Source organism: Oryzias latipes, chromosome 2 (assembly GCF_053564925.1).
Source record: "Oryzias latipes strain Hd-rR chromosome 2, Olatipes_Hd-rR_3.1".
Classification (NCBI taxonomy): Eukaryota; Metazoa; Chordata; class Actinopteri; order Beloniformes; family Adrianichthyidae; genus Oryzias; species Oryzias latipes.
Genome location: NC_136238.1, coordinates 1,972,823 through 1,985,350, shown reverse-complemented (window position 1 = coordinate 1,985,350; position 12,528 = coordinate 1,972,823). Strand labels below are relative to the sequence as shown.

The following is a 12,528-nucleotide window of genomic DNA, read 5'->3' as shown; positions in this document are numbered from 1 at the left end:
ACTTCGCCCCCACAGTTCTGTTGTTGGAGGTGATGGAGAACATTCTCAGGAAACCAGAACTTTAGATAAAAACTACAAAGATGGAGGAGAAGCTCTCTGACTTTATTTACATTTATTTGGATCCAAAGATGAAAGAAAACAAACATTCGATGCAAAAACAACAAACAAGGACAACAAAAACGTTCAAGTCATGACAGCTGCAGGCTCCTCCTCCTCTGTGTTCTTCCACCGATCCAGTCCTCTGATCACCAAAGGTCTGGTCCAGGTCAGTCACCTGTTCAGGTGTGTCCAGGTGATGCAGGTGTGTCCATGTGTGTTCAGGTGTGTCCAGGTGAGGCAGGTGTGTCCAGGTGAGACAGGTGACTCCAGGTGAGGCAGGTGTGTCCAGGTGAGACAGGTGACTACAGGTGAGGCAGGTGTGTCCAGGTGTGTCCAGGTGTGTCCAGGTGAGGCAGCAGAGAGTCACAAAGGATGCTGGACTTTGTGGTAGATAGCCAGGTCATACTGCAAAACAGCACAGAACCTCACAGAAACAGAACCTTCAGAACCTCCCTGATCTAACACTCTGCTGGTTCTCCAGAGTCTCTGCAGAACTCCAGAACCGGATCAATGTAACAGAACACACTAACCCATGTGGGGGCGGTCTCCCGCCCAAAGACACTTCAACACAAGGACAGGAACAGAACCTGCAACCTTCTAATGGTGGACCTGGAGAACCCTGTTGGAGAGACCAACTCTGACTGGACCATGAGAGATCTGGACCTTCATGGAGCTGCTGTTCTTCAGAAGGAGGAACATCGGAGAGCTTTGTTTGCTCTAGAACCAGACGTTCTCTCCTCAGTGGAACATTGCTGCTCCATGAAGGATGGAGATGAGGTTCTGTCTGAGGACTTTTGGGTCAGAGGATCAGAGTCAGGTTCTTACATAAGTCTCCTGGGTTTGGTGATGTTCTGGAACGTCAGTCCTGCTGCTGCTCCTCCTCTTCCTCAGATGAAGAAACATCAGACCTGCTGACACAGGAGGAGGAGAACAAACCATCATGGAAGGAACCATCATGAACATGAAGGTCCATCAATGATCTGGTTCCTCTACTGATCTGAACCAGAACCATCAGCAACCCCACCAATGAGGATGAGAAGCAGGAGTCCGTTCAGACCCAGAGAGGAGATCACCACCTCCTTCCTCTGCAGCAGCTCGGGTCCACGGTTCTCACCGGTTCTGTTCTGGTTGGAGCTGGTTGAGTCTGTGGACGGCGTCTGACTGTCAGGAACATCTGGAGGAACCAGGAAGGATGAAAATGAGTAGATGATCCAGAACAGAACTAAAGACGGGTTTAACTCTCATCCTCAGCAGAACTTTAGATGTTCCCAGATGTTTGTTTCAGAGGAACCTCCTGCAGATCTGTCTGCTCTGCTGTTGGTTCCAGATTGGTGTCAATGTTCTCAGAAACACAAAGAACCTGGAACCAGAACCTTCCCTGACTGTGGTTGAAGGAACCAACCATGAGAACCTCTGCAAACACCAAACCAAGCTTGGTAAATTGTGATTGGTTCGAGTTCGTCAGTGTCACCGTTTCTATGGCAACTATGGCAACTACTGTCACCAATCAGGAGTGAGTTTGGTGGAAGCCACACCCCTTCCATGGAAAGCAAAAAATATAAAGAAGATTTTGAAAAAGGCATCAGATCCAGAGCGTTCTTATGACCAATAGAATGACTGAGTTAATTTCTTTATAGACATCTACAGGATCTTGACTTCTTTGGACCACTTCCTGTTTGGAACATGAGGGGGAGGAGTCACTCAGTTCAGTTCTCTGATACGGTCAATTGGTGATTTAGCAGCAAAAACGCCACCTGGTTGATTTTCCAGTTCACGTCTGATGAAGACTATGATCAAGACTATGATGAAGATTATGATGAAGACCCCCTGACAAGAAGTCTAGATATCCTTGGACGTTGAACCGTTTCTAGCAGTGTGCAGGAGTTCAGTGACATCACTTCCTGTTAGCCTCATTCTAAAAGTCTGACTCAGAAACCACAACAAAATAAATACATCTGAGGGCAGATGATGGCACAGGGTACCTGAATACACACACACACACACACACACACACACACACACACACACACACACACACACACACACAGTACTACATAGAACCTGTGAAGAAGAACCTATGGCAGATATTCCTGGATTGTGGAAGGAGCTAAAGCCAAAGCAAAGCCGCAGACTCGTGAGAACATGCAGATGCAGAACAAGCCCAGACCCCATTCAACAGCTGTCCTTCTATGGGTCAGGAGAACCGTTCTGGATCTGGTACCTTTTTTAACATATTCTTTTCTTTTTTTTTTAACTTGTCCTGTCCAACAGCTGGGCAGGCAGATGAGAGCTGAGGGCCTCTTGTGTTGGACATATTTTACTTTAACAAGAGGGGTTATTAATCTTCAGACAAACCAAAGGTATGTCTGAATAAACCCCTTTTGTAATTGAGGCCAAACTTTATTAATTTCAATCATGTCTGAAAATCTTTGGTGTTGGACCGGACGGAAAAGGAAAGAGGGGAAGAAGAGAGAGGGATGTTAGAGAGAGAGGGGGGGGGTAAGAGGGTGATAATAGGAGGGGAAGGGGGATAAGACCATGAAGCAGCATAGAGCAGACAGGCTTACTGGTTGTTTATCACTACGGTACGGTTCAAATGTAGTACAAAAAAGGGTGGGGCCTGTCCACACACACTCAAATATTATAAACACACCTGCTAGCCGCAAAAATGTCCACATGTCAACATGTACACAAAACAGATAGTGTTCACACGCATACTTATGCCTTAAAACCAACTAGTGTGAAATCTTTCATTCATTCAATCATGCAAACAATTAGTGCAAAGGTGAGCTAACACCTGTGCTCAGGTGAGTGTTTATGTTCTTCTAAAATGGATGGTAGAATGTGAAAAGAAGGAGGAGGAGCGCCCAGCCATCCCCACAACAAGACCCCCGCCGCAGCAGCAGCGGCAGCCCGTACCCCCCCCAACGCCACACGGCAGCAGGCAGGGAACAACCGCCGCCCGTGCGACCAAATCCGCCACCCAGGCCAGGACCAGCAGGACCGCCGCGAGGCCCCCAGAGCCAGAGAGTAGGGAGGCATGGGGGGAAAGAGAGCGCCGCCCCAGCCCAACCAGGAGAGCAGCCCCCGCCGCGCCGGAAGAGCCAAACGCAGGGCCCCACCCGAGAAGGACACCCACAGCCCCAGACGAGCACCCCATTACCACCGAGGAGTTCCGGGCATCCCCCCGCCCCAATCCCAGGTACGAGCCCGGACCCCCCAAGGGAGACCCGCTCCGCACTCCAGGCAGACACCCACCCGGCCCACGGTTGGTCCAGGGATGAGCAAGGCAGGGGCCAGCCCCCCCCCACTCCGGAGGAGAGCACCCCGGGGAAAAAGGGGGGCCCACAAGGGGTGTTGTAAACATGGCCCGACCAGGCTCGGCCACTGTTGGAAATCTGGCGGGGACCAGCGCCCAGCAAGGTTATAATAGTTTCGGATTTTTTATTAGTTTTAGTTTTTATTTCGTTTTGAATTTTTGTTTTTAAATTTTATATAGTTTTAATTAGTTTTTAGAGGCAGCTTTACTAGTTTTTATTTTTTGAAATTGCTACGTTTTAGTTTAGTTTTTGTTAGTTTTAGTGTTAGTTTTAGTTTTTTCATTTTTTTTTTGTAAATTAGGATATTTGTCAGGTGCATGATTCAAAATCACCAGAATAAGTATTGTATGATAAAAACTCAAAGATATATTTTGAAACACTTATTATTCAGAGGACACAAGGACAACCATCCTTAAATTCAAATACAACAGCCGATAACAGCATTACGTTATCTGCTCTGGCTTCTTTCTCGGGGGAGGGCGGGCGACAGGCTAGCTTGTCTAGGTACTGTTGATTTGCGTTTTTGTGTGCGCTTTTTAAATGTACTTTTAGATTCGTAAGGTTTTTCCCTTTGAGGAGCGTTCCACAAATTTTGTCTCCTGCTTCGACTACAAGGCACTTACTTTTGTTTTCGACGCTGTTATATTCAAAAAGGTCCCAAATAGGACTCTCCCGCTTTCTCCCAACTTTTAATGCAGCCATCACGCTCATGTAAATGTCTATGACAACGCTAGCCGGCAGTGTCTGATAGACATCATTTGACGTCACAGACTACGTGATGCCGTAAGGGTCAAATACACAGTAAAACTAGCAGCGTGAAGTAAATAGATTTTATTTCAACCCAAAAGACTTATGTATTAACAAAGACGAAAACGAAGTATTTTTTGGGGTTAATATTAGTTAGTTTCAGTTCGTTTTATACACACAACAAACAGTTTTAGTTAGTTTTCGTTTTTTTTAAACTCTCGTTTTAATTTTTATTTCAGTTAACGAAAATGTTTTTTCAGTTCTAGTTTTAGTTTTTTCGTTCTTTTTCGTTAACTATAATAACCTTGGCGCCCAGGGGCAAGGACCAAAACCCGCCCCAGGGACATGGACACCCCCGGCTCAGGTGTAATGTGAACCCCCCCCCCGAGCGGAAAGAGCACCGCCGGGCCCAGGAGACCGGCACCCAGGGGACACAGCAGCCGTTGCCAAGGGCCCGTACCCCCCACCAGGGAAGGGGTAGGGGACAGATAGTCCCAGGTCCCACCTTCCTTGCAAAATGTGTGTGCGTGTATGGGTTATATGTTGGAGTGTTTATTTTGAGGGGGGAAGGGTGTGTGTACTAAGGGGGGTGCAGTTAAAATTGGCGGGTAGGGCAATGAGGGGACATCTCCTGATTACTCACAGTGATGTCCCCTCACCCTCCCCACCAAGGGACCCTAAATGTCTAAGGTGCGGTTAAAATTGGCGGGTAGGGTGCTAGGAGGACATCTGCTGCTTGCTTGCAGTGATGTCCAAAGCACCCCCCCTACCAAGGGCCCTACATGTCTAAGGTGCAAATAAAACCGAAAGAGAGGGGGCCCACTCCATGCGGCAACCATGGGAGGGGTACCACTGCCAATTAGCTCCGCCCCCAAGGCACATCGCAGGCTAAACCCCCCACCCCTTCACCCTAATATGAGGTTATATGAGGAAGGGGGTAGGTTGGGGACAGCTGGTAGACTGTCCCCCCGGTGGTCAAACAGCCGTCCCCCAGCCCTCCTCCAGCATAGGGGCCAGGTCACCCCAGCCCAGAGACCCAATCCCCCGAGGCGCCGACACCCCAGGCCCAGCACCACCCACCCCACACAGAGAGAGAGGAGCCAAGTCCAGGCCCCCACCTCCAAGCGCCAGCCCTAGAAGAGCTCTGGTCAGGCCTGGACAGGACCGAGGCAGCCAACCGGCCGGGGCAACCGCCAAATGCCTCAGCGGAGACCCGGACCCGTCAACCCCCCAAGGTCCCGTACCAATAGTGGGCCCCCCTCCCCCCAGAACACCCCCCCCACAGGACAGGGCTGACAAGGCCCCCACCCCAGACCCCGCAGCCGAAGCGGATGACCCACAGAGCGACCGGGGGTCCCAAGAGGGTTGTCCCGTCCTGTCCCAGAGCCAGGGAAGGGCCGATCCCAGCCCCAGGTGTAGATGGGCAGCCCATCCAGTGCCGCTGGGCCTCCCCCCCAGCAGGGCCCCCCGCCAACCCCCCCCCAGCACAGGCAAGGGGACCCCCCTCCCAAGCCAAGCCAGGCCACCACCACCCCCCACGCCCCCCCACACCCAAGCCCAGAGGACCATGCCACGCCCCAGTCCGCCCCACCCAGGCACCGGACCCGACCCCCCACCAACGGAGCCCCCACCGCCCCCGCCAGGCACCGGAGGCCCCGACCCCCACCCCGAACCACGGAAGAAGGGCAAGGAGCAGCGACAACCAGGCCCCCCACCCCCTAAGTCATGGAGTTAGCTATGGGAGACCAGAGAGACTGAATTCTTTCAAAGTTACTTGAACCTTGGGCTGACATTTTTTCCAAGCTGATATGATCAAGCAGCAGATTTCTGTGTTGACTTATATTTATATTTTTCTTGCTTTTCCAATTTATTAAAATAGTTTTTTTTAGCAATACAAAGAGTTATGAAAATGATTGATGCTAATCCTCCTTCTACATCGATGGCACTCATGTCACCAAGCACACAAAGTGACGGTGAGGCAGTGATTGAAACCATAAGCCAGACTGATAGATCGGCACATACCTACTGCCAGAGAGCCTGGACAGGAGTGCAGAACCATAGTGCATGCATGTAATTGTCAGGTAGATTATTATCACAGTGCTGACAAATGTCTGAGTTACTGAGACCCATCTTGAACATCCTCTGTCCAGTATAGTAAATTCTGTGAAGAGTTTTGAGATGGATTAGCTGCAGATTTGGACTTTTTGTCAGTTTAAAGGTGTTTAGACAAAGTTCTGACCAGAAGCTTTCATCTGTGCTGATGCTCAAATCTGCATCCCATTTTGTTGTTGGAAGTGAAATATTATTATCTAAATTACATAAAAGTTTGTATACAGCGGGGAAAATAAGTTTTGAACACGTCAACATTTCTCTCAAAAAACATATTTCTAATCGAGCTATTGACACAAAATTTTGACCAAATGTCGGCATCAACCCAAGTAATGCACACATAGTGTCATGGTTTGAGTTTGTTGTCTTGTTTTTCGTCCTTGTTCTGTCTTGTTTGTTTATGTTTCCTGTTTTATTTTGAAAGGTTTCCTGTCATGTCTTGTTTCTTGAGTTTTACTTCCTTTGGTCCCCATTCTGCCCCTGTGTCTTGTCTGCCCTGTCTGTATTTAAGTCTTGTCTCTGCCTTCCTCCTGTGCTGGTCCATTAGCCTTTGTCTCGGTGTTCACATCTTCATGCCATGTTCCTTGTCTCATGCCACGTCACAGTGAGTTTTTGTTTTTGGTTTTGTCATCCTGCTCTGCAGCGCCTTTTGTTTTGTATTAAACCCTCTAGTCCCTGAACCCGTTGGCCTCCCGTCTCTGCATCTGGATCCTTCCGGCTCTCGAGCCACCCCGCACCGTGACACATAGAAAGAAATCCAAACATTTATGTCCATAAATGAAGTTATGTGTAATAAAGTGAAATGGCACAGGGAATAAGTATTGAACACATGAAGAAAAGGAGGGTAAAAAGGTCTGGCAAGCCAAGAAAGGAGCTGGAGTTTGTCAGTATTCAGAAGGTTAACCTGCCCCCTATTAGTGCAAAGTAATATCAGCTGGTATAGTCCTGATTGATGCCTTTTAAAAAGGTTTTTCACCAGCAAGGTGTTAGACAAGAAGCATTGCATGATGGGTAAAAGCAAAGAGCTGTCCAAAGACCTACGCAACCTTATTGTTGCAAAACACACTGAAGGCATTGGTTACAGGCGCATTTCTAAACTTCTGAAAGTTCCAGTGAGTACCATTGGGGCCATCATCCGGAAGTGGAAAGAACACGGCATTACCATAAACCTGCCACGGCCAGGTGCTCCTCGCAAGATTTCAGACAGAGGAGTCAGAACAATCATCAGAAGGGTTCTCCAACAGCCCAGGACCACTCGTGGAGAGCTTCAGAAAGACCTGGAACCAGCAGGTACCGTTGTTTCAAAGAAAACAATAAGTAATGCACTCGACCGCCATGGCCTCCATGCACGCACACCACGCAAGACTCCATTTCTGAAGAAGAAGCATGTTGAAGCTCGTTTGGAGTTTGTGACACAACATTTGGATAAACCCATGACATTCTGGGAGAAGATGCTCTGGTCAGATGAGACCAAAATTGAACTCTTCGGATGTCATAAGACACAACATGTTTGGAGGAAAAATGGCACCGCACATCACCCCCAAAACACCATACCAACAGTCAAGTTTGGAGGTGGGCGCATCATGGCGTGGGGCTGTTTTTCAGCATGTGGTACTGGTAGACTTCATATCATTGAAGGAATAATGACTGGAGAAAAGTATGGAGACATTCTTGATCAGAATCTGCTGTCATCTGCCAGGCTGCTGAAGATGAAAAGAGGGTGGATCTTTCAGCAAGACAACCATCCCAAGCACACAGCCAAGGTAACACTCAACTGGTTGAAGAAAAAGAAAAGAAAGCTGCTAGAATGGCCCAGTCCATCACCAGACTTGAATCCAATTGAAAATCTTTGGAAAGAACTGAAGATCCGGGTTCACAGAAGAAACCCGGAACCTTGAAGATTTGAAGGCAGTTTGTGTGGATGAATGGGCCAAAATCCCACCTGAGCAATGTATTCCACTGGTTTCTCCATACAGGAGGCGTCTTGAGGCTGGAATCATCACAAAAGGTTTTTGCACTAAGTATTAAATACATTTCAGTAAGCGTGTTCAATACTTATTCCCTATGCCATTTCACTTTATTACACATAATTTCATTTATGGACATAAATGTTTGGATTTCTTTCTATGTGTGCATTACTTGGGTTGATGCCGACAACTGGTGAAAGTTTCCTGTCAATAGCTCGATTAGAAATGTGTTTTTTTGAGAGAAATGTTGACGTGTTCAATACTTATTTTCCCTCTATGTGATCTACCACCTGATATTTCCTATAGGTCACCCTAATCTATACTCTCTAGATCTAGAGTAGATCTGAATTCCTAAGATTATTGAACAGTTTCCTTCCACGGAGTTCAGATAAACCTGTCAGAGGTCTGATGCTGATTATCAATTAATCAGGATTTTCTCTCAGGATCAGACTGCAGGTTTGAAAATAATGATTGTATTCTTTCTTCACTGGGGGGGGCAGGATAAGTTACTGTATCCTTATCCTTCCTTCAAATACTGGTCCTCAGAACCGTCCATCAGTGGTTCTCAGTCCTGGATGAAGAGAGTTTCAGTAGGAACATGATCCGTTCTGTCTGCTATGTAAATGTCTCCAAATACCAACGACATTTAGCTTCTTCCTCTCCTTCTCTAGCAGCATTTACGGGGTTTCAGTAATCTGATTACATTCAGTGAGGTAGTAACTAACACCAATGAGACTTTAGTGAAGCTCCATGAGGATCAGGGGCCTCATTTCTAAAACTTTGCGTAGGATTTGCGTCAGAAGTGGCGTACGGATGAAACATAGGACGTGCGTACGCACAGAAATATTCGGATTTATAAAACCGTGCGCACGCACATCCTACGCATCTTTCCCTTAATAAATCACAACCAATTCTAAATGCAGCGCAGCTTTTGCGGCTTCATGACACGCCCATAGTTGCCCATAAATAGTCCGTGAAACGCCCACAAATGAATATTCATTGATTGAAACCATGGCAAACACAGAGAGGAAATGAAAAAAACGTAACTTCACTCAATGTGAAGTAGAAGTTATCGTTGGCGAGGTGGAAAAGAGGAGAAAAGTGTTGTTTGGAGGGCACAGTGTGGGCATCACTAATGACAAAAAGGCACGTGAGCGGCAAACGGTGGTAGACGCCGTAATGCTGTAGCCTCACAACCTCGGACCGTGGTTAAATAAAAAAGAAAAGGTCTTACATTCTGTAAATGAAACGGCAACAATTATAAATGAATTCTCTTCTATATCAGACTATTCCATTAATTGGAATAAGTCTGTTTTATTACCACTGAACAATAATGCGGAGAAAAAACTCACAATACCAGTTAAATCAGGAAATATCAAATATCTGGGTATCAAATTTCCCCCCAAACTATCAGAACTGGTGCAGCTAAACTACACCCCATTACTGAAAAGCATACAGGACGATCTAACACGCTGGACCAACCTGCCTTTGTCCCTTATGGGCAAGGTAGCCACGGTAAAAATGAAAATCTTACCCAAAGTTAATTATCTCTTCTCAATGATTCCCACACAACCGCCATTAAAATGGTTCAAAACATTAGACTCATCCATATCAAGCTTTCTATGGAACAATAAACCTGCAAGAATTAGTCTAAAAACTTTAAAATCTGCAAAAAGCTGTGGAGGATTAGAATTACCTAACTTCCACAAATACTTTCTTGCAAATAGATTACAATACATCTTAAAATGGTTAAAAAAATAATCCAGAAACCAACTCATGGTTAGACTTGGAACAGGCGTTATGTGGAAAGATCAACCTGTCAGATCTTCCATTTATTAGCCAAATAGTTAAAAAACAGGATTGTTTCAAAAGTATTAATATAAATGCCACTTTAACAGCCTGGTGGGAATTTCTCAAAATATCAAAATCATCAATTCATCCGTGCAAAATGACACCCATCTGGAACAACCCAGACATCCTCATAAACAAAAAAATTATCCACTTCCCAGCTTGGCAAGCAGGGGGCATAAAACAACTAGAGCACATAATTATTGATAGAAGATTCATAACTCCCCAGGAACTTCAAGACAAACATGGAATATATAACTTCTTGGAATATCAGCAACTTAAATCAATTATTACTAAAAAGTTTAAATACAGAGACAACGATTTAAAGCTACCAGATGCCACATCTTCTAAGATCAGCCATTGTGCGTCATTACGCATTGTGATGGGACATTTTATTTCCCTCCATTTAATTACATCTGACAAGCTACAGATGTCGGTAATAATCCACGTGGAAATGGGAAATTGATCAGCAAATGTAATTTCTCGTTGCTTTCTGAATGGTTGAGACATACGCCATACATTGTTTTATCAAAAATAAAACAAACTAAAGGCATATGCATGAATACCATAATTCTGTAGCTTATGAGGAAATGTTTTACTATGAAAACAACTTTCCCCAGTGGAGAATTAGTACGTCTGTCCGTCTGTCTGTCTGTCTGCACCTATATCTGCTCCACCAGACGGACACACTGAGGAGAATATCAGTTTTGTACATTATTTCGTTCTGTTAAATATATTATTTATGAGGATGAATTGCACTACATGCCAATATTGCAGAACATATTTCACTTTTCTTTTTGCAAATATGTGTTCATCTGAATTTCTGTTGTAATTTTCGTTTGATTTTTTTGTTTGTTTCACTGCTGATCGTTCAAACGGGTGTTGGTGTAGCTGTTAATTGTAAGACTTGCTTTGTGAAGTCTTCATGTTATTTCTGAGAGGCAGTATTGTCATTTTCACTTTCACGTGTTTCTTCCATCTGCCGACGGTGTCGCCGTTTCTCATTTCACCCGTTTTTGTGCGTACGCCTGGGTCAGAGCGTGAAGGGCCGCACATTTTCCCGTCAAGTTGCTTTTCATAAATCTCAACTATTGCGTAGAGAGTGGCGTACGCCTTCTTTTGTGCGTACGCAACCTTTAGAAATGAGGCCCCTGGTCTGCAGGAAGACGTTCTTACCTGATTCTAGTAGGAAAGAGTCCACAAAGACGAGGTTCCCATTGTTCTTCTCTGCACAGAAGTAAGACCTGCAGTCGTCTTTGGTGACGTTCTTGATCTCCAGACGGGTTTCCATCATGAAATATTTGGATTCAGAATCCGGAGAATAGTACTGATACATGTCAGGATGATAAAGTCGTCCTATTCCTGCTCTGATCTGACCGTAGATCTCTACAAACCAGAAGATGTCTTTGTTCCTGATGGAGCAGTTTAAGGAGACGTCTGTACCCAACTCTGCTCTGACCTTCATCACATTCACTCCTTCAGCTCTGACCATCATCACCACCATCATCATCCTCACCACCATCATCATCCTCACCACCATCATCATCCTCAGCTCCATGTTCAGCAGCAGCCAGACTTTAGAGTCTCCTGGTTGTCACAGATCTATTTCAGCAGAAGCAGAGTGGTTTTGGGGGCGGAGCTGTGATGTTGGTGGTCTCAGACTGATGCAGCAGCTTTGACACGCAGGAGCAGATCAGAGAGCCCACGGCGTCAGACCCTCAACCTGCAGACACAGACGCTGCATGTGGATCATCAGAGCAGGAAGTCTCCGCCCACCCTGCTGCACCTGATGGAGGCTCAGCCGTAAGCGTCTCTGAAGGTCTGCTTCATGTTCAGGACCAGGACTGGAACCTTTCCCTCAGTCTGGAAGCAGAACCTTCTGGATGAATGGAGGAAGCAGATGTTCCCCATCTGCAGAGGTCTGCTGCTGCCCCCTGCTGGCTGATGACGTTTATGACGCTTCTTTATCTAGGCTGTTTGTGGTTCTATTGGTGAGTTTGATCCACAGATGAAGAACCCATCAGACACTTTGGACCTCACTCATCAGTTTTTAACTGCTGCACCTCCACCAGATTCTCTGTTCTTCTACTTACGGTTCTGATTTCCAGAACCTCCTGGTCGAATCTGTTGTTTTCCAGGTTCTCCTTCAGGAAATTCCCCAAACATTCTGAACCCAAAACCTCCCGTATGAGGAACCATAGATGTCTATATGGTTCTATGTGAGGAACATGAGGTCTGGAGGTCATGTTTACAGAGAATAATCCACATTTCTGTTGGACTTTGTGACACACAGAGGCTTAAAACTGGAATTTAGTTTAAAATACTTTATTTAACTTCATGAGCGCGCGCGCGTGTGCACGAGACTCCTTCTTTGGTGTCATTCCTCTTCTGTACAGCAGGGGGCAGAGCTACATCTGCATCTACCCGCTTTAAGAGCG

At 46.2% G+C, this 12,528-nt stretch overlaps 1 protein-coding gene across 2 annotated transcripts; it reads right to left on the bottom strand.

Annotated features, from left to right (window-relative positions):
• Positions 1-334: 334 nt before the first annotated feature.
• Positions 335-11,784, bottom strand: LOC111946392 (uncharacterized). Of its 2 annotated transcripts, none has more exons than XM_023949402.2 (4): positions 11,267-11,784; positions 1,124-1,273; positions 925-1,010; positions 335-504 (listed from the first exon to the last, which is right to left on the bottom strand). In XM_023949402.2, the coding sequence occupies exons 1-4, from the start codon at positions 11,646-11,648 to the stop codon at positions 463-465; spliced, it is 660 nt and encodes a 219-aa protein (XP_023805170.1). In that variant the 5' UTR covers positions 11,649-11,784; the 3' UTR covers positions 335-462. The 2 variants fall into 2 exon arrangements, with proteins under 2 accessions (XP_023805170.1, XP_023805171.1); XM_023949403.2 differs by having other exon boundaries at positions 925-1,007; positions 11,267-11,782.
• Positions 11,785-12,528: the final 744 nt, after the last annotated feature.